General features: G+C 36.5%; 1 protein-coding gene and 1 long non-coding RNA gene across 2 annotated transcripts; one reads left to right on the plus strand and one right to left on the minus strand.

Moving 5' to 3' along the window:
* Nucleotides 1-1,331: 1,331 nt before the first annotated feature.
* Nucleotides 1,332-4,238, plus strand: LOC131019422 (uncharacterized). The gene is made up of 3 exons (XR_009100257.1): nucleotides 1,332-1,489; nucleotides 3,343-3,409; nucleotides 4,013-4,238. It is a non-coding gene; the product is annotated as an uncharacterized LOC131019422 (long non-coding RNA).
* A 2,069-nt stretch (nucleotides 4,239-6,307) lies between these two features.
* Nucleotides 6,308-22,699, minus strand: LOC131019423 (dynamin-like protein ARC5). Its single transcript, XM_057947965.1, has 18 exons — nucleotides 22,210-22,699; nucleotides 21,132-21,296; nucleotides 20,935-21,057; nucleotides 19,575-19,796; nucleotides 16,246-16,379; nucleotides 16,056-16,148; nucleotides 15,593-15,656; nucleotides 15,354-15,402; nucleotides 15,022-15,104; nucleotides 13,895-14,052; nucleotides 13,733-13,793; nucleotides 12,460-12,522; nucleotides 12,228-12,328; nucleotides 11,202-11,259; nucleotides 8,808-9,149; nucleotides 7,785-7,946; nucleotides 7,625-7,700; nucleotides 6,308-6,546 (listed from the first exon to the last, which is right to left on the minus strand). The coding sequence occupies exons 1-17, from the start codon at nucleotides 22,555-22,557 to the stop codon at nucleotides 7,644-7,646; spliced, it is 2,283 nt and encodes a 760-aa protein (XP_057803948.1). The 5' UTR covers nucleotides 22,558-22,699; the 3' UTR covers nucleotides 6,308-6,546; nucleotides 7,625-7,643.
* Nucleotides 22,700-22,907: the final 208 nt, after the last annotated feature.

A 22,907-nucleotide genomic window follows, 5' to 3' on the forward strand; every position in this document is an offset into this window, starting at 1 on the left:
TTTTGGATGAGTTACAGAAAGAGTTGGGTACAAGGATGAATTTTAGCATAGCAGGCGATAGAAGATATGATAAGAACTACTATCCTTGATAGAGGAGTAAATCGGGAGAATGTGTTGCCACTAATTGAGTTTGCCTATAAGATGTGAGACAAAGTTTCGAGATAGGAGACAAAGTTTTCTTGAAGGTTTCACCCTCAAAGGGGATGAATAGATTTGGAGTTAAAAGACAGCTTAGACCCAGAGTTATAAGTCCTTACGAGACATTGCAAAAGATAGGTCCAATAGCGTATAGGTTGGCTTTGCCACCTAGCTTTGGAAATGTGCATAACGCGTTTCACGTGTCACAATTGAGAGGATATATATTTTCGACCCAAACCATGTGGTTTACTAAGAAGAAATGATCTTAGAACCAGACTTGAGTTATGAAGAGAGACCTCAGATGATGCTAGATCATAAAATTTGGCAATTGAGTAATAAGTCGATTGCATTGGATAAGGTCCAATGGAGATATAATAGTTAGAAAGAAGTGGAAAGAGAGCTTGAGGATAAGATGTGAGAGAAGTACCCGAAACATTTACAAGAGGTACAAATTTCGGGACGAAATTTATTTTAAGGGGGAGGGTATGTAATACCCGGGCTTTTGATGACGTGTTTAATTGCTTAAGTTTGAGTAATTAGGGTATAGATCCCTTGTTTGATTTACTTTGTAAAGAGATGAGGAGTTATATGAAGTTCCCTTGTTATTTTTAAGATGTTGAGATGTTCTTTTGATGATGTTTGGATGATGTGAGATTTTATATCCGAAATTGAGTTTGAGTATTCGAATAATTCGAGATAATTATTTGAATGAGAACGGTGAACTCGGAAGTGAGATCTGAGTCCGTTAAGACGTTTTTGAAAATTTTGACTTTTTGACGATGAATAGTAAAATACTGCTATTTCGTCTTTTTGTCGACTTTCAAAATCTTACGTGCACGTCGTCGAAAAATATTCTTAGTTTTTCGATACGAGTCCAATAATGAAAGTTTTTATTTTTGGACGACGAGTGAATAGTGAACTAGATTTTCTCGATAAACGAACCGAGCTCGTTTATCAGAATTTCGAGAACGAGCTTGTGTTTTCTATATTTATATAGAATTACGAGTGCAATGAAAGTGAGTAGAGGTTGAGAGGGCGAGTAACGAAGAGTATGGGTAGTTAATCGTTAAAACGAGACGAAACGAGATATTTAACGACTAACGGGTTAATATCCTAAATATCTAACCTACCCTACCCCTAACCACCCCCCAACTGCCCACTATCCCTCTATCTCACCTAACTCACGCTATATCAGCCCACACCACACACACAACTCACATATTCACACACACAACACCTAAAACACACACTACACACGCCATTTTCCATTTAAGCTTGGACGGAGCTTTTGACCTCCGATTTGAGCACCGAGACGAGCGCCGATCATCTTTTCGATCACGTATCTAAGTAGGTCAGATCTCTACCTACGTTTTGATGGTTTTCTTTTCGATTTTCGTCGACGTCGAAAAACGTCGATTCTCGACTTTATTTTGAAACGACGTCGGATCGTCGTGAAATTTTAGTATGTTGTTCTTGGGTAGATGTTGAGCATGTTTAATGAAGGGAGTAAGAACGGAACGAACCGTAGCTATGAAACCCATGAGGGCAGCCCCGTTTTTCACATATTAGCTTGTCTTTCGATTTTTGTTTGATCGTTTTGACTTGATATTTGTGCTTAGGGGTATGCTAGAATCGATATATATTAAATTCGTATTTTTCCAAGCATGAAAATTGTATAAGTTTTTAGAGTATGATTATTTAAATTCGTGAAGTTTGGGACGTTGCATAATGAATATTATTGCGTATATGTGTTCTACGATATCACATGAGCATGCTAATTGATTTACAATTTATGGATGATAATTGTTGAACGAAATTAAAACTGGAATTCTGTCAAAATTTTACAGCAGTTTCAAGCTTATGTTTCGATGAGTTTTCATTGCTTGATGGCTCTGAAATTTTAGTATGTTTATCTATGATATGTGTATTTCGTTGCTGCAAAATTTCATGTCTTTTGGATGATGTTTGCTATTTTAAAGATATTTTGAAAAATCCTTGACAGAATCTGTCAACTATTGGTAGACTTCACAAAAATGTTTATATCTATTAATCCATGAAGGATTTTGCATCACCGTTTTTTTTAAACGAAACTAGACTTCAATACTTTTCTAAAAACATAAGATTTCGATTTTTATGACCTCTGAAACAGAGCAGTTTATTATTTCAAAAATGCCCTGTTCTGCTGTCATATTTGTCCAACAGTAAAAGTGTATGAGTTTCATTGTTTATTTGGCAGATCATATGAACGTTTTCTCTTGTGAAATTTTAACCAAATCTTCAAGGATACCTTTAGTTTTGGATGATTAAATTTGATGGAATTTTATTAAGGTTTGCCTTGGTTTCTAATGGCCTAAACAAAATTGGCAGAAACTGTCAATCTTTGACAGACTGCACTAAAAGAGCAATATCTCCAAAAAACCTTTAACCTTTTTGGTTAACTACCATTTTTAGAGTGAACTACACTTCATGAAGTTTTTGAGATCAATTGGTATGAGAGTTTATGATGATTGAGTTGGTTGTTATGAATTTTTAAAGATGACACAAAAACAGCAAAACTTTCTAGAAAACAACTTGATTATATTTATTTTGATGGATGATACGATATGACTAAATGGTGTGAGTTGTGAGAGTTATGATTAACGCACATAAATGTTGGTATCTGACACTCGAACAATTGGTGTCGAGTATAAATGATAGTTTACTGATAAAGAGTTTTGATGATTTTGAATTGTTTGGTTTGCGTTGAAAAGATGTCAAGATGTTAAGTTTTGAGTCGAGAGACGAGTTCACGTAGTGAGATTCACGCGTTGAAATCTCGTGGTTGACATTATATATGAATAGGTCATGCCGAAATTTTTAGTGAAATTAGGATTTGAGCATAGTCAATTCTTGTTGAACCGTGACTCAAATACATGCCTAATGGATAGTTTAACTTCTAATTGGTTAATTAGACGAGATGAGAGCGAATAGATCTGCTAAGAAAGTGGACTTTTCGATGTGTTAAATATTTCTTTTAATTGAAGAGCTGCTAATTATAACATAAGGATGTTATAATTAATGAGTAATGACGAGAGATAATAATTGTTATATTGATTAACAATCAAGAGAGATGAACATTAGAGATACTAATGTTTCATAAAAGAGATTAGATTATTGATCGAGGTTTCTTTTATAACTTCTCATCAATTCTTCATAACAATGAAGGTCCTTTTGGGAAGTAACGACTTGAGGGAGAGAGTGACGTTACTCATTGATACAGAGACACAACGAGGTGGGCATTACTTTAACTATACGTATATAGAGATCCCCTGCGTGTCGTAGGCCTCTTATACGAATGAATGCATGAGATGATTTAACTGTTAATTTCAGTTTCATATATATATCAAATGAGTTTAAATGTTACGTTCAAGCAAGTTATTTCATGACAAAATCTTTGAGTTAAAGTTATTTCAAGTATTGTCTTGCCATAAAATGTTTAAATTTTAGTATGATATCTATCTGCTTTGGCTTTGCCAATGATGCAATCGAATTCGGGTCCTGAGCAGTTGATAGCTATCCTGCCTTGACTAGTGTACACCAGTGACCGTGAGTCATCTAGCGGGTTGGCCGGTCAAGTGACCGTGAGAGGTGGCCACCTCTCCGGCACACAGTTTCAGATATGATAGATTACAAAGAACTTAGTCTGATCAGACGAACTTTAAGAATCACAAATGAACTTAGTAAGCTTGGGCCTTTTTAGCGAAAAACTCCCTTGCTGTACTGTTTATGATGGCATGACAATTTACAATTTTGAAGCATGTATTTTTATACCTAGGCATACGTGCCCACTGAGTGCTTTTGTACTCAGCCCTGCATATGTTTTCTAAATGTGCAGGTTGAACTGATGTGATGATGGTGCTGCAATGAGCGGAGTCTCCAGGGTTGTTAATAAATAGTTAACCTGTCTAGAATATGTCTTCATACATATGTCTAGCTACTTTCCGCTGCAAGATGTTGTTGATGTTATAGTATGTTATGTCATACTTTGAGTCTTAAGAGAATGGTTTCATACGATGTATAACTTGATTAATGATATTAATTAAGTTTTATGCTGTCTTTCATAGACTGTTTTCAATTGAGTATTAATGAATAAAAATGACGAGTTTTATTAAGATGAGTAAGTTTTACGGCTATAAATGACGCCCCTTTTCTTCCCCTTCTTCTTTAACCCCATCCCTAGTCGTGGATCACTCGGCCTAACTATCCATAGTTAGGGCGGGCTGTGACATTATGACAATAATTTAAGTTTAACTGTAAAAAAAAAATCAGTGTTTAAATTTAGATCTAGATTTCTTACCGCAACTTGAGACGAATCTCCTTCTTCTTGTGCTACCAAAGCTGTTGATGTTTCTGGTTGATCATTTTTCATCTCCAACGCATCTTCTGCGATTTTTTCTTCCGCGCCTTCATCTTTGACGATATCCGAAGGCGATTTTTCCACGATTTCACTATCGATTCCTTCTATCGGTTTCTCTGCTTCTTCCGATTGATTTTGCACGATTTCAGTAGCGGTTTGTTCGATGTTTTCTTGTGTGGTTTTCGAAGGTTTTCCTTCCTTGTTTGAAGCATCCATCGATTCTCTGGCGATTTTCTTCTCTACTTCTGAAATTTCTTCTCGGATGTGGAATTATGGCGGTATGATTTCTTCTCCAATGTGATGGCTTGCGTCTTTTCTTCTTCTGAGGAAACTAACAGAGACGCGGTTTCTTCACAATTTTTGGTGCGAAAATTCTAGTGAGAGAATTTTTTTTTCGACGTAGTAATTATTTGAATTGAAGGTAATTCGTGTGTGAATAAATGCTACAGAATCGTGTTTGGTAGTGAAATCGTGCGAGTGGAAAGAGAAAACTCAGATTCTTTGAGTAGAGAGAGAAAAATGTGTTCGTGAATTGGAGATATTTGTGAATTGTGTGTGTGTTTTTAGGTGTGAATTATGAGTGGACATTTTTTTACTTTTTAATGTGAAGGGCATTTTGGTAACAGTGGACATTTTTTATTTTTACAATATGAAAGTGACCATTTTAAAAATCTACTCAATGCTCTTTGACAAAAATGAAAATGAAATTTTGTAAGAACTTCCAAAATAATATAAACAGATGTTTCCTAAAAATTGAAAATAAAAATTTTATGTGACTAAAAATTTAAAACGAATCCTACTTTGAAACGAATGGAAATCCTAAAATAAAACTAAATAAAAAAAATTAACTAGAAATTACTATAATTTGGGCCCGGAAATGCATACATCAAGGGAAAGCCTTGTATCGTCGTTATAATAGTGATTTTAAGTTCGACGTTAATAATTGTCACTACAAAAATCACGAAAAATAACAATGAATTCCATCAATATCCCCTAAAAAATCATCATTTGTAGAAGTTGCCGGATTGCCGACCCACATTATCAACATGAAAACACTTTTTTAAGAGTTGGCAACAAATACCGATTCCGTCATCACACAACAACGGGCTACTAACGAAATTCCCATCGTCGAGCCATAGTCGTTAAATTAGTAGTCAAATATCGAATGTTGGCCAAACAGACGAGTTCGTCGATATTCTTAGTCTTTAGTACATAATTACATGTCTATTAATTTATAGTAGCATATAGTCAAATACACAATAATATTCATCATTTGATATCCAACAACGAACAAAGCTAAACAATAATAGTCCAAAATAACATAGTTTTTTTTTTACTTGGGGGAGTTGGGGAGGGGGAGCAGTGGGGTTTGAACCCGGGACCTCACCGTTCACACACAGGAGATCGCACCGCTTGGTGTCCCCTTGGGGACAAAAAAAAAAAAAAACATAGTTTTAGTACATATAAACATAAAGACAGATCAAAGCAGGGGTGATGGTGGAAATCCAAGACCAGTCCATTGAGGATGAAGCAAAAAGGAAATATCCAAAGAAAGAAATCAAAATGAATGTTACAACACTCTAAGTAGAACTCATCCTCAAAAATCAGACTGTAGAAGAGATGGTGCCTAAGGTGTTATAAATCACATCATTAGTCCATACTTAACCAATATGGGATGGCACCCGAATCATCACAATGAAGCCACAATATATGAAGTTCCACCGAGATTTTGGTGAAATTGGAAATCAACGAGTGGGCCAATACAAAGTAACATACAACAAATGGGACAGATTTGATTAGTGTAATTTGTACAAATTTGGAATCATTCACTTGCAAAATATTCTTCATGTTTAGCATATCATACACACAAAGACATTGCTAAATGAATACATATACAAAGAGAATCCAACTTGGACTAACCTTTCATCAATATTTTCATAACTGGTGAGACACCTCCATTCTCATGTATTTCTTCTGGTACAGCAATTTCATCTTGTCGATTCTCTTCTTTTCTGCAAAAATATCTCTTCGTCAATACGTTGTTTCAGACGAGTCACTTCGTGATGTGCAAGAGAACAACCGGCATGTTTACAATTTACAATTCTAATGAGAATATAAGGTCATGAACCTCTGTCTGTATTCACTTCTAAAATGGAAGTAAGCAACGACAATTCAAGTGATATAAGTTTTATGAAGAAAAGACAGAAGATGCAGAAACATTATGAGAGGTATTTCAAAAGGACAATTCACATATATCTAAGAGAATTAGAATTTATTAGGTTTTTTTATTTCTCATAAGGATTAATTTCCTATAAAGATATGAATTATACCCAAATTTCGGTTTTAACCAAATCTATTTTCTTGGTTAAAAAAATACAAACTTTTAATTTTTTAGAATTTGGCCCGAATTAGAATTCCAGCCACACTTAATCCTACGTGAAAGTCAGATATTGATCATGAAGTCAGCGTTTCAAAAGTTCAAGTTTTCGATGTTAATCAGAAGTCTGGTTCAGAAGTCAAATGATTAGATGGTCAGAAAACTCATGGTCAGAAGCCAGATGGTTAGAAGACAGTAGTTCAGTAGCCAGATATCCAAGCTTGTTTTCTTTAGACTTGATCTGTTATTGGCTGAGATACCACATAATTAACTTCTGGCTTCCATGTAGGATTAGATGTGACCGGATATCTAATATGGGCCAAATTCCAAAATGTTAAAAGTTCTGTATTTTTTATCAATGAAATAGATTTGATTAAAAAAACAAAATTTGGGTATAGTTCGTGTATTTATAGGCAATTAACCATTCCCATAATTGTATTCTTTTTTCTCAGAGTACAACCAACAGGTAACAAGTTCGAGAGCGAGAAAATCAACAGATAACTCAGTGTGCCACAGTTCCAAATTTCAAAAATAAAAGCCATAAGACTAACTTCTCTGCCCTGACAAAAATAAGTCCATAAACATGAGTGCATATACTAAAACTATTTTTATCAGTCTTTTAACAGTTTCATAGACACCAGAAATGAAACCACTCTCATGGATGCAATTGTTAAGTAATCAACTAATAAAGGAAATGAAAAAAGGCAACTCACACTGGGCCCTCGACATGGTTTAAGTTGAACTAAGCTGTTCATGAATTTCTCTGAATTTATCTTTAAGCCTTTGTATCTGCATTAGGAGGCCACTCAATGGGATGACAAAGAGTAGAGCAAATATCTACACAAATCAAGAGAAGGAATGGTAACTATATACCCGTTTCAGCTCAATCTCCGTTTCTCGCTTGCGATGTCCCAAAGAATGCCGCATAGTACTAATGTCAAAGACATTATCTACGTCTGCAAAAGTAGACTCTAAGTCTGCTCGGAGAAGTGCAGGCAACTTGTCAACAACAGGCATAAGCAGAAAACAATTGAACTGCAAAGAAAGAAGCCACAGAAAAGGAAAACGAGTGAGGCATATGGAAGACTTGACACTTTGCTCCTTCTGTTACAAGTGGCTCATTTCATACAAATCTTTATAGCCTAGTACTGAGAAGTCAACTTCTTATAAATGATTTAAGAAACCAATTTGTTAGAAACTCAAGAAGAAATTACTAAGGGGTGAGGAATCCACCTAAAACAAGGAATCCCCCTAAAACATAAATTTTATTTTGCAAAGACTAATATTCCTAACTATCAGTCATAGATTCATATAATAAATTAAAAGGTTAATTGCCTATAAATAAATACACAAAGTATACCCAAATTTTGATTTCTAAACAATACTATTTTCTTTATAAAAAAATACATGTACTTTTAATTTTTTTGGTAATCAGCCCGAATTAGAATTCCGGCCACACTTAATCCTATGTGGAAGCCCGAAAGTAATTATGTGGAAATTCAAAAGTCAGAACTTCCATTAAATCTTCATGCCAAAACTTCCAAGAAGTATGACTGAAATTCTAATTCGAGCCAAATTTCAAAAAATTAAAAGTTCATATTCTTTTACCAAGAAAAAAATGTTGGCTAAAAATTAGAATTTAAGTATACTTTGTGTATCTATAGGCAATTAACCCCATATAAAAAATGTTGTGCGGACAGTGGGTATAATTTGATCCATGAAGACCAAGATTCTATAAGTTCAAGCCAGGATAACTGCTCCTCAATTTACCAGGGATAAGGCAAGACAATCGAACTTCTGAAAATGTCAGATGCCCTGAACTATGTAAATGCACATTTAATAACAATTATTGTCTTAACATCACCAAATATATATATTAGGAAGATATATACAAACCTTAAGCTCAGTAGAGGCCAGGAAGTATTCTCGGATTCCATGAAATATCTGTTGAACCAAAGCGTAAACAATCCTTTCGGATGAAGGGGCAAGCCTTCTGTTCCACAGTGTACTATCTAAAAGGTCAGCTAGCCTTGTCTCTGTTGTTGGCGCACTAGATGTCGAATCATTTCCAGGAGCCAAATTATTGAGTTTCACATCTCCTTTGGGCTTAACGTCTTGCCTATCATTGCTTACAAGTCCAGATGATAATTCCGTAGAAAGACTGGAAGAATTGACACCAACATTAGACTGTTCTGACCCACCAAATGAATCTAAGAACTGTCGTAATCCAGCCCTATTCTGCAACATAATAATGTTGGTCTGAGTGAAAAGAACATGAAAGAAAAGAAAACAACATTTAACTATTGTCATAATATGCTCAGAATGATGCAATGTAGGTGATCATGAAAAGCTCTGTATTTTTTTTAAAGAAGGGTTAAAGTGGGAATAGCAGGTGTTTTGTGCTGTTTTGCCGTGATTATTTTGTTAGCAAGAATGCATTGTTGGCTTATTTTCATGGATTGTGTGTTATATTTGTGAGGATTGGTCATGTCACTTGGTTTTGGGTTGCATGATTAAAATTTGGTGTTTTTGGCGAGTTTTTTCCAAAGAGCAACCCCACGACCACGTCCCTCCCTAGCCGCAGTCGCGCTTATCCTCCCCTCTATGCTCGAAGTCTATGCTCGAAAGTCAATCCCATGACGGCACCATATGCTGCGGCAGCGCCCCTCTCTGTGGCCGCCGTGGAGCCCTTCAGCCGCGCCCTCTCCCGCTTCCACGCTCCAGGCCACGGTCTCTCCCTTTCAAGGGGCTGCGCCGCTGCGGTCTCACCCTATCCTGCGTCCAACTTTCTCTCTGACAGAACTTTCGAGGCTTTAGAAGGGTAGATTCTTGGTCATTGTAGGATTCCAATTTTTACGCTAGAATTATACTTTTTCTACTGTGGCCTGTGGGGATTATTTTTCATCTGCTTTTGCAATATGGATGTACAAGATTCAACATTTCATTCCCGTACTGTAAGAATTGCTATCAGTTATTGTTTACTTTTAATTGTCGAAGAAGTGTTTCAATTTTATCTATTCCAAATTCTACATTGCTTTTACTTAGTTCTTTTTCTTGGTATGTGATTTTACCTTGTTTTTCTTTACTCTTTAGTATTTGATTTTAATTGATTGGTTAATTGCATTAGTGTTAAGTTTATGTTAAGTTTATAATACGTATTCGATTATTGTTTATGAAATTTGATTACTCGTTATTGTTTATTGTTGAGCATAGTATTGTCTTAGGGTTAATGATTATTTCCATGCTCCCAATTCATCACATTGCATGTTCGTTGATTATTTAGGTCATTAATAATTGTTGAGAGTGTTTTGAGTTATTACATTAATTGTTTTGTTGGTAATCTTGTCTAGCTTTTTAGTTTTTAATTCTTGAGTTATTTTGTTTATTATTATTGTTGCCTCGTCATAGCATCGTTTTATGACTAGAATGAGTGAGAGAGTAACGTCAAACCAAAACTAAGTTTAGAGTGTTTAGGATTTACTGTTTTTTGTGCGTAACATGATCAATAGCTATGTTTAGCCTTTCTTATGAATACGACTTGAATTGATCTACCACACTAGGATGACCTCGTACTATTGCGAGCGACTTTAGGTGTTACGTTAGTCGAAACAGGAAGCAAGCTGTCTAGCACTCCACCACCATGGCTAATGAAAAAGAAACTAAATACTCCCTTCGTCCCCTAAAATTATGCAAGGAATCTTTTGGAATGGGTTATAATAAAAATTTATCAAGTAGATTGATAGTGGAGAAAAAGTCCACGTAAGGGTATTGCTGAGTGTATTAATCGTAAATAATTGTAAGTTACAAGGGGAAAATTACCCAATTATACATGGGGATGTGTCCAATATCGACTTGGTAATGATCATGTCTCCAATATATAAGTTTGGAGTACCCTCTCCCCTTATGAGGCCTTTTAAGGTATCAGAGCATACCCAAGTTCGATGTGGTTTATCTGTTGTGCACGTTGTAGTAGCCGATGAGTCATACCGGCCTACATGTGCGGGGGCGTGTTAAAGCCATTCAATCTGTCCCACATCGACTTGGAAATGATCATGTCTCCAATATATAAGTTTGGAGTACTCTCTCCCCATATGAGACCTTCTAAGGGGATGATGGACCCAATTCTAATTTCTAATAGATAATGAGTTGACAAAGACCAACAACTTGACACGGACAGACGTACTGCATATTTGGATGTATAACTAAGAATCCAAAAAAGCCTCAATAGTCAAGCAAACAAAAGTAAGAATATAGTACAAAATGACTGACGAAAATAGCAAGTGTGTCTACCTTATTGTGAAGTGACCATGAAACATAGCGAGTAGTGCTCACCAAATCCTCCATACACCTGTCAGTTCATACGCCAAATTATATTTAAATAAATGCTAAGATGAGAGAGGCACATGGAAATGAAGAATCGTCAGGAGATAGTTCCAAATTAACACCTCTTTTATAAGATAAATTTAAGATTAGTACAAGCAGTATTCATATACTCTGCAAGAAAGGATATCCTATGTTTTTAATCCTGTTTGGTGAAATATAAGAGAATACACTTTGATTAAATAACATATGCATAAAATTATAAAACAAGATGGAAAAAAGATCTGATACCTATCCAATTTCAATCCGGATAACCTTACAGAATGTATGCACAATCAACTACATACTAGGTTTACAACAGTAGAGAAGTCAAAGATTCACTGTTCTATTATTGCAGCATGATGCTTGAGCAATTTCAATACTAGAAAGTTTTCAACAACAAGCATGATGCTTCTTTTTTTATTACACCTATTTCCATTAGACAACACATATAAATGGAGAATTGCACTTCTTGCCTGCTCTTTGGGTGTATAATAGTTAGCTAGCTGTAAAATCATTCCCACAAGATTTGTCTACTTTGATGAGCAAACAAACCTAAACTCCAAGTCACAACCAAATAATACTTGCCAACTTCTTAGACACCGAGGACTTATTAACTCCATGGCCAAATGAATGATGATATACCACCTTCTCTAGGCCTATAATGCCTCCTTTTTATATTGAGACAATTATGGGAAAGTTTCAAACATATTAGTTTACCCCACCCACACTTAATTATACAGGTAAAGCAAGTCCACACTGTATGATCAAAAACAACTCAAAATTCAAGGCAAAGAGATAGTCGCTTAAAATTAATTCAATTTTGATCAGCTAGCCCCAACAATTTACAGAGTACAAATGAACTGTATATAGATAAGGTTATGACCATTATACTATTTAAAAGAGAAATGCAAAAATGCAGGCAGTTACACTATTTTTGCATGCAGTTATACTAACTTTTCAAGGCATGACCGTTCAGTTGATTCAGCAAAGTTGTCAAAGGCAGATGCGACACGCTTTAGAAAAACTTCATGGCCACTAAGATATTCACCATCTTTCTGTTGAAAGGTTCAGGCCACAAACAATAGTTTTTAGAACACAAACAAGTATAGACCAAGTTGCTTTAATCATGAAAATTTTCCTAATCATAATGCATACTAGTTACCAAAAAGATGGCAAATGTTGCTACCTGAAGAAGGAAAACAGAGATGGGAGCCAGTCTCTTCAGAATGTGCAGCAGCCGGCCACCTAACTGGTACAACACAAAGAAGGAATTATATGAGAGTCAGATAATCTCAATCTACAACTTTAAGTCCAAGATTTTTAACTTCATTTACAATGAGATATCAAACATTACATTTGACTGGAAGCCCATATTTTTCTAATGTTCTATGAAATAGCTTTAGTTTAATAGTTTCAACTACTGAGGGTGGAGAGGCAAAAGGTATATTTGAGAAGTCTGAAAATATGTTGGAAGAATAATTGACAAAGAACAAATAATCTGCCACTTATGCAAGTAAAAATGATGGATCTGTCAATTATTTTCAACCCCGCAAAACAGAACCAGTTAGCTATACTTAATTTAAGCAAAAGACAGTCAGCATCATTGCTAACATTGTGCTCAATAATCAGCATCATTACCTGGTTTTTCCTAGTTTGAAGGATGAAGCAAGTAGTTGCAAGATTGATGAATCGGAGTAGGCTTCTATTCTATTAGTGAAGTGGACAGAATGACACTCAAATCATCGTTCTCTGAGGAAGAAATTAACAGGCCAAGATTTTTCATGGGTGGTTTTATAGCCCCAGGTCATGAAGGCTGTCCTCTAGCCTACTACCAAGAATGTTGGTTGGGCCCTTTACCAATCATCTATAATTTGTTATTCCAGGTGCCAAAAGGAATTGCAAGTTTGTAGAAAATAACGAGAAATTTTCTATAGCATAGCTTCGATGGAGAAAATCATTCTCATCTTGTCTATTGGGAAAAGTGACATCACTTGAAGAATTTGAGGGCCTGAGTATTGGAAATATTTGTTTAAAACCTATAAGATCATTGGCGAAATGGCGGTGGCGACTTCAAGAAGAAAATAAAGCTTTGTACTGTAGAGCTATCAAAGCAGATATGTGTTGCAAGCTAACAGATGGGATACAGGCATTGATGTTAGAATTACATTTTTAAGAATACCCTTGAAGAACATGGAAAGGGGAAATGCACTTGAAATTCAAACAATTTTTCAGATTGGCTATGTTTTATTGACTTCTGCATACCACCATATCATTTCAGAACTGAGGCATGATTTGTTCATTGAAATGAAATAGGCCGATATGTATGTCTGATCTAAATTTATTTTCTACCACTCGACTGCCTATTTTGGTCCTGAATTTGCAATTTCTTTAAAATGGTTGCACATATATAGTCCAAAACAACAATGTAGAACTGTCATAGATGACATTGAGCTCATTACCTGATGAAGAAAAGGCTCAAAAGTATCACGAGCCTTTGCAACAGCAATTACACAAGCTGTCCTGAATTTACCAAAAAAAAAAAAACAGAGAAAATTTGAGTAACAAAGTAATAAAGAAGTTCATCGGTAAATTGCATATTTAAGAATAAAGCTCATTAATACCTTGAATAGTTTGTTCCATCATGAATGTCCTCAACTCCACAGGCATTGACGATCTCTTCACGTGTGATTGGAGGGCATTTGATTCCGCCAACAACAAAACGGAACTCAGCCATTGCACGATGATATTGAGCACCACCATAAAGGCGCATCCCTGCATTCTGCACAGCAGAAAGAGAGCAACAAGCTTGAGTAAATCTGGAGGGAAGATACAAATATAATAGACATAAGCAATCTGATTGCTATCTAAGTGAACAATAAGTAAATTATACAGCAGTTTATTACATTGCAGAATCTGGAAACCATAAAATAAGAAAAGTAAAATGGCTACTGATTCAAGTGGGCTATAAAAAACCCTATTTGTGGTTCAGAAACGGCGGACTCCTCTGCTACATTCTAATGCCTCGCTTTGGCATATTTTTTCTTTTGCATGTATATTCCATTCAAAAAAGAAGCAGACGACTCAAGAATTGCAAGTTTTATTTCTGGTGTAACTGAATATGGCCTAGCCAAAAATCATAGTAGCTACCTGTTCCTATAAAAGTTCAATGTTCACTATTAAGAAAGAGTACTGATGTAAAGTGAAAAGTTCAACAACACACAGCTTCCGGAACTCCATAAAGTGATCTGATCTCATCCTCCAACGAGGCAAACACACATATTGACCAGATACTAGCCACTATGGAAAAAACAGTTTTTAGACACAACCAGTGTGAGATTCATGAAATGTAACGCTATTGGTGCATCAAACCTTAGTAGGATACATGAGAAATGCAAGCTAGTTACCTCATAAGCACAATATAGGCTGGACAATTAGAACAGCTAAATATCATCTCTACAGCTCTTTTGTAAATGATGCAATGTATCATCTAAGTAGATTCGAGTAATTGGAAATGCAGAAGAAGAAAAGGATGGATAAAATTATCCAACAAGTTAGAATGTATTGAAGCAAAACCTCAGAGAAAAACAAATGATTTGATAATAGATCTGAACGGACATCAATGAGCAACACAATATTTAGGAGAGCTGTTGCAAGAAGAGAATAATATGAAAATGTTGTTAATTTTTCAATACAAAGCACAATGGCACAGTACGACAAGATATGATATGTGAAAGATATGAAGACTCACCGGTATTAACTTGTGAGGAAATTGAAGGCCATCAGTGCCAATAAATGCACCTCCATTAACCCTCTCATCCTGCAGCGTTTCCCCTGCAAAGAGTACATGATTCTTCATAATGAGGTAGTGTACTCATTTTCAGCAAGAGATATTGGAAATGGGAAGGTCTCAGTAAACAGGTCAAAGACATCATGTTAAGACTTCAAGTGAAATAGAGATATGTATAGGTGCTTCAAAACAAGATGGAAATGCATAGGGATGTTGTCTAATTTAGCATAAGTCAAAAATAGCCAGTTGAGAATTGTATTTTCAGAATAAGATAGGCGCAAAAGAGAACTTACCAAATTTATCTGGTGGTGCGACAACCGTCCCTTTCAGTAAAAGTGATAACTAAGCAATAAGAGGAACATATAATCAGGAACAGTGCTTTTTAGATAACCTGAATTAGACTTGTTTCTTATGCATCTGAAATCATGAAATTTTGAAAGTAAAGAACACAGATGTCACATTTCAGCCTGAGCAGTAGCTACTAGAAGATTATATGCAGACATGAAACTAGAGGACTAATAGATTATATGACCTTGGTCAAGAACATATCATGAAAGTTTCTTCCTTTCTCCTTCAGCTTTACTTCATCCAAAGTACTGCAGGGAAAGAAAAAAAAAAGACTCAGTTGAAAAGTATAAAAGCCGAAAAGGTGAAAAAATAGGAGCTCGACTAAGTCTGCTCAACAAAAATTGACACACATTTCAATGCACATAAGCAGAAAAGGGAGAAATTAGATAATTGAAAGTGATCTCTCCTCCTTCCACTGAACTCTATGGGGGTGTTAATTGTGAGTGCTAGGATGGATATATATATAGATAAACAAAATAATAAAGGCTAATCTACCATTTGCTTTCATGGATTGATTAATTAATTTTTAAAGTTTGATCACCTAATCCTTTACATACCCAATCAAATGTTTTTTCAATCTAATTATCACACAAAGTAAATGAATATGCTTAAAGATAACAAGGGAGAAAAAAAAGGTAACCTTCAACCTGAGTTCCTGATTAATTTCATTTAGTTTCCTTGTTGTGCTTCGGTACTCTTTCTCAAGAAGCGGAATGATAAGAGGTACACTGTCCATATACCTTAGCAGAAAAATACATCACAGATACGTAAATTATAGCATCAATGAGTAGATCATATACGGGAAAATAGTGTTTCAGTAATGTGCAACTTCAGTACCTTTTCTGCAGCAACTCTTCCAAGAATAACTTAAGACTGCTAACACCTATTCTACTCCTTTCCTGTCTTGAAAGTGATCTACCCAACTTTTCCTCCAAAGCTGCTCTATCCTCCATCTCCCTCAAAGATATAGCCTGGCAAATACTCAACGTAGATCAATTGAATACATCATAACATGAGAACCTTTTTGTATGTTGCAAGCATTTCTTCCACCTTATTCCATACGTAATAACTAAGAATTTGCCAATGGCATATTGGTGGGTCCTTGTTGATGTAGGACCATTAACATTAATTTATTAATAAACAAAATAAACAGCACGATTTAGCAAAACAATAACAAAGATCATCTATCTATTGTACAACTCTAAGAACAAATCAAATAAAGTTAATATCATACTCCCTCCGTCCACGATATGCCACATCCATTTTTAGTTGATACAGATCAGTATTTATTTATAGTTAATTAATTATATATTGTTTCTTTAATTTATTTAGTTATTTAGGCTTAAGTTATTTAGGGCTAGAATAAAGTAATGGGCCATGCTTTTGTATGGGCTTTAAGATATTTCTTGGACCTCAAGTTTCTGTAGGTCTTTAAATATTATTAGTGAGTTAGGGTTAGGATCATCGTCGTAGTATTATTTGGACAGCTTCTGCTGTAGGCCTCGCAAGAGGAGTTCGGGACAGCGTTCTCGCTGTAGGCCTCGCAAGAGGAGGGTTACTCTTTGATTTCCTTGTTCAGTATTTATTCAATTTATTTCTCTTTCAGCTTTCCTGTTTTCTGTGTATCTCAAACCCTTCACTCTATCAATTGGTCCGACCTGTCGACTCGAGCTTGACAACATTTGAGCGAATAATGGAGAAACTCAATCGCATTGAGGAGTTGCTGGCAATTCGATCAAGAAAAATGAAGCCCTCTCCCATTCCTTGTAGCCAAGATAATGTCAAATCAGCCACGCCGCATCCACCTCCTGTTTCTGTGCTGACTCCACCGCATCCACCTCCTGTTTCTGTGCTGACTCCACCGCATCCACGTCCTGTTTCTGTGATGACTCCACCGCCTCCACATCCTGTTTCCATAATGACTCCCCCACCTCCACCCCCTATTTCAGCGACAAGTCTGCCACCTCAGCCGCCTGTTTCCCTGACGCTGCCGCCGCCGCCTCTTGTTTCCATGACGACACCTACTTCTCTTATAGAGACAGTTGTCGTGGTGGCTTCTGCCCCTTCAAATATACTTGTTGTGGCGCTCCCTACAAGAACTTCATCTCTTTCAAGGGTTGCTCCCCTCTCTACAAGTGTTGATTCCCTCTCTACAAAGACTCTTGCGCCAACAAGGATTTACGCCAGCTTTGCTCATCGAGATTGGAAGGAATTGAGTCAATTGACTAAGGAGTTTCTCACTACGATAAACTTAGGCAGAATATATAAAGCCTCTCCTGGGACCACGGTGCAGCAAGGGGAATATGAATTTCCTAATCAAAATAGCTTGAAGACAGGGCAGATTTGGGATGTTTTTTGAAGTGCTTACAGCCTTGAGGACAAGGCTGTTTCGAAGAGCGAAGGAATTGATACAGATCAGTATTTAATTATAGTTAATTAATTATATATTGTTTCTTTAATTTATTTAGTTATTTAGGCTTAAGTTATTTAGGGCTAGAATAAAGTAATGGGCCATGCTTTTGTATGGGCTTTAAGATATTTCTTGGACCTCAAGTTTCTGTAGGTCTTTAAATATTATTAGTGAGTTAGGGTTAGGATCATCGTCGTAGTATTATTCTGGACAGCTTCTGCTGTAGGCCTCGCAAGAGGAGTTCGGGACAGCGTTCTCGCTGTAGGCCTCGCAAGAGGAGGGTTACTCTTTGATTTCCTTGTTCAGTATTTATTCAATTTATTTCTCTTTCAGCTTTCCTGTTTTCTGTGTATCTCAAACCCTTCACTCTATCATTAGTAGTAGGGTCCACACCACTCCACTCACATTTAAAGTGGGACCATTACTCCACTACCAACTCTACTCACATTTTATTAAAACCCGTGCCAAAAGCAATGTGGCGTATTTATCGTGGACGAAGGGAGTATCATTTATCAGAGGTATTAAAAGAAAAAAGAAAACTAAATAAAGAGAATGCTAACTTGATGAAGTATGATTAAGGCAAGGGAAACCAAAAACCAGATAAACTGAAATTCAAAACAACAATATTTTGGTTATTTAGAAGAATATTCAGTTTGATATTAAAGTTAACACAATCTGGTTTTGGTTCTCAACAATTTCACATGAGTCAATCAAATAAACTGGAAATCAAGAATTTATTTAGGTTTTTCACCTATGCTAGGGTCACCCACCCCCACCCTCACTCTCATCCAATAGTCCTGAATCCCTGGTTAAACGTATTTCCTCTCACTTGGTAGCTCCTCACCCTCATCCTCGACTCTTTCATCACCAAAAAGCAGCACAGTGCGCCCCCTCCAGTTTTTCTGATTTTTTGTTAATCGATCAAAGCTACATTTTGTCAATGTCAAGAATCTCTAATTGAGTTTTCTGTTTAAATTGCTATTACTTTTCAATCTAATGGAGGTGGGATTTTGCACTTATTCTTCCTCATTGAAGAGAACAGGTGCACAATTATGTTAGTGGAAATCTGGCTACCGTGAGACTAGACCTGTTGAATGAAAATATGATATCTTCGAATTTCTTCACTAAATTCAAAGTCAAAATTACTAAATGAAATAGTGTTTCACCTTCTTTAATAACTTTCTTGCTTTAAGTGATTTGTGGTCAACTTCCGTGAGGTGACTGATTCTATGATGGCGAATACAGCTGCAATCCTTTATGATATCTACTACCAAACAATTTGGCTCGACTGGAAACAAAAACATAGTAGTTCTTCGGCTCGATTCCACTTATCAAAGGAATTCTAGTTTGGTTTGGTTGAAGAGTCAATAAATCAATAGATGAACCGAATACTCAACCCAAGTAAGGCGAGTTTGATCTGCGAAAGGTGTGGCTAGATTTTAACTTAGGTCACAGAAGGGTTCGCGCCTCTCTGATACCACATAGAAGAGAGTAATCTTGAAGTTCATAAATTCTATCATTCTATGTATAATGAAAGTACATGACTCGTATATATAGAGAGAGTAGAAACTAGGTTACAATCTAATCTCAAACTAAAAGAATCTACTTACCATATAAAGTCTATATAGATAAGTAGATATATATATATACAAAGAAACATACTTGTATTACAAAATATATCAGATGAAATCATAAGCAACAAATTTCACTGCATACACGACTGAACTATTGCATTTAAAATAATGAAGAGGCTAACCTGTTTGAACTCATCATTAGATCTATAAACTGACTCATGCCCAGATCCAACTCTTCCAGAAGGAACAGAAGTGAAGAAAGGTGAATCGCCTAACATGAATCCATCGAGCGTGCTTGCAGGTGGTGAAAGAAAAACTTCCACATCTGAAGAACGTGCAAACTGAGGGATCTTTGTGTCAAGCTTCGTTGAGACAACTACAGTCCTTGACAGTTCAGGATCAATCTAGATGGAAGCACAAAACAAAGGAGTCCTTTACAACTTGCAAACATTAGAAAGTATCCAAAGAAGAGAAGAGCTTGTAGTAGTAAAGTTATGGAAATTATTTTTAGAGTTCCGATCTCCTAAACACCACCCACTATTTCCTCAAGTTTGTATTTTGTAATCAACAGCCTTGGTCCAAAAGTTTCACCTTTTCAAACAGAACAATGGTGTAAGGACATTTGAAAGTATTGCTAAGGCAGCATCATCTCTCCTAACAGAGCACAAAATGATAGCATAATGTCACACTAAAAGAAGCGCTGCATATGGATTCTCTTTGTATGGATGAAGAAGCGATTGGTTTGGGGGGCAGTGGGCTTTACTAAGAAGGACAATGTAACACAACTTCTGGAAGTGCCTATCGCAAACAGACTAGTAAAATAGTTACAGGCATAAAAAATCACTTGCATTGTGCTTGCTTGTTACATTACAAAGAAGTGAAAGGTTGGGGAAGGAGATTTGATAAAATTTTCAGCAGCCTTCCAGTAGAAATGACTATAAAACATTAAAAACCCGTATTGCATAGATGTGCATGTAATATTAGTTTATGAAATAACATTACATCCTTAGAAACACAGTATTAGAATTGTGCCCATCACCCCCTTAGAAGGCCTTATAAGGGGAGATAGTTGTCCAATTTAATATATTAACATCCAACTTAGTACATTGACAACATGATCTTTACCAAGTCATTATGGGACAGACAGGGTGGCTCAACACACAGCATTTTCATAGAACTCACTACATGATAGTATTTTCCTAGTTGAATGAAAATTGCACTAACATAAGCTTGAGGCAGAAATAGCTGGAAGACCCCTGAGATAGAGTATTCGTGGGAACATGAGAACATCATAAACTTACATTACAATAGATTCAAAGGACTAATAAATAATCTATATTAATGGGCTCTTTCAAGTATTACTATAGGATGAAACTTCCTATGAAGTGCCATGATTGAAAATGTGAGCATTAGCTTTAGTAATATCCTACAAGTGTGATTGCTAGAGTACGGACATGAACACATCATATACGAACATATATTCTTTCAGTTAACCAACAGGAATGGCAGTATCTACTGAACCTAGACAAATGAGAAACATACTTGCATCACAACCCTTCGAGTTGTGGCGTTGCTCCAATCACTGCAATCTTCAAGGCATAATATGATGAATTCCTTATGTTGCATTTTAGCCCGCACTAGTGACTCCACCGCTCGCGCTTGAGACTGCGACATGAAGCTCCTCAACATTCATCATGCAAATGTTTCAAAACTAACATTTCCGGAACCAACTAATATACCTGCAAAGCACGATTTTTCCGAGCTGGAGCTGGGGCGATAAGTCCAGGAGTGTCTATTATGGTAAGGTTTGGACAGTACTTGTACTCTATTCTGATTATTATTTCTTTTGAAGAAAATTGATAAGATTCTCTCTCCAGCCTCATATTTTCAGCTTCAATATAAGCCTACATGGATGGACCAAAATCAGTTGTTAAACACTGCACCTTTGAACAAAACTAGGCTTCAAACAACTGTCCCCTCAACAAAAAGGGTTAATTCTTGCAAGCATCAGCCACTGATAAAAGGGTTAATCATTTTTGTGTAACTTTCAGCATTTTTGGGAAAATATCCCGGACTAACATTTTCTATTAAAAAACCCTCAACTTTTGGAAAAGTTTGATTTACATCTCGTTTGTTTTGCAGAGTCCAGCAACGGAATTATAGTCACCTTGCCGCCGGATTCTTAGGTGCATTTTTTTCCATCTCACCCACTAAACCACAAAACAAGATATGCTGAGTTTTGTTGGGCTGAGTTCTGCTCTCTCTCTCGTCTTAGGTTTAATTTTTAATTTTATTCTATTTTTATTTGTGAAACAATGTTGTGAAGTGGAAAAAATATCCACCTAAGAATCTAGCAAGGTGACTCATCAGAAATAAAGCATCACATGCAACAAACTCTTTCAAAAGTTGAGGATTTGTTAGTTGAGGACATTTTCTAGAAAACGGCAAAAAGTTGAGAAAACATGATTAACCGAAAAAAATCTATGAAAAATGCAGTTTGCATTAATAGAAACACTAAACATCAACTTCAGTTCAAGGGTAAATCGCACTTAAACAAACTCTAAAGTGTAAATTCTACTGCATCAACTTCAAATTTTAACAACTTTCACAACGTGAATCCATCGCGGCATGATTCCTCCTAAATTTCCACCCAAAATTCAGCAACAGTTCTTGCATTTTTCAAGAAAACGAAATTCAACTTTTAGCACCAGAAAGCTCAAACATATAAATGGACTTCACAAAATGCAGCTTCCGTTGGCTGTGGGAAAAAAATGCCCAATTATCGATTATTCAAAGGGGGAAATTTCGAATTAGTACCTGGATTTCCTGAAGAGATTTATCCTGCGGAATTGAGGGGTCGGAGTCGGACAAGAGGTGGCAGAGAGGAGCGTGGCAGGAGGGGTTAAACTTCATGTGGAGGGTGATGGGGCGGCGGGTCTTGGTGCCGCCGCCGACGTGGTTGAACTGGAAGCCCATCAGCGCCTCGACGAGGGCGCTCTTCCCGTCGGTCTGGTGGCCGACCACCAGCACCGCCGGCGCGTCGAAAGGCGTCGAGAACTCCTGGGCGAGGCCGTGAAGCTCGTTGTAGGCCTCGTACAGCTTCCAGTTGCCATCTTCGGCTTCGGCGCCGCCGCCATTGGTGAATTGTGTGAGGGAGTCGGCCATGTTTTGAGTGACTGTGGTGAGAGTTTCTATCTGAAATCGGTTTTGGAGCTTTTTTTTTTTTGGATTTTTGGAGCTCTCCACCTCGCGCGCTCGCTTTCGAAAATCCAAACTTCGATATCTAACCCTATTAGTACGTACATTATCTATCGAAATTAAATATTTTCTCCATCCGGCGAATTTTGAGAAAAAAAATTTAGGCACAAATTTTAAAAAATTACTCCCTCCGTCCCAATAAATGTGGCCACCTTTCCATTTTGGTTTGTCCCACTAAAAATGGTCACTTTCCCAAAATAGAAATATTTATAATTTAATTAACCTAATTAGTTATCTAAACCTAAACTCTAATTAAA

The sequence above is a fragment of the Salvia miltiorrhiza genome, chromosome 4 (assembly GCF_028751815.1).
Source record: "Salvia miltiorrhiza cultivar Shanhuang (shh) chromosome 4, IMPLAD_Smil_shh, whole genome shotgun sequence".
NCBI classification, from domain to species: Eukaryota; Viridiplantae; Streptophyta; class Magnoliopsida; order Lamiales; family Lamiaceae; genus Salvia; species Salvia miltiorrhiza.

Coding starts and splice junctions, on each gene's coding strand:
- LOC131019423 (XM_057947965.1), bottom strand. CDS start 22,557: ATGGCCGACTCCCTCACACAATTCACCAATGGCGGCGGCGCCGAAGCC. Junction 21,297..22,209: donor AATCTCTTCAGGAAATCCAG/GTACTAATTCGA, acceptor CCATCCATGTAG/GCTTATATTGAAGCTGAAAA. Junction 15,403..15,592: donor ATGATATGTTCTTGACCAAG/GTCATATAATCT, acceptor CTTATTGCTTAG/TTATCACTTTTACTGAAAGG.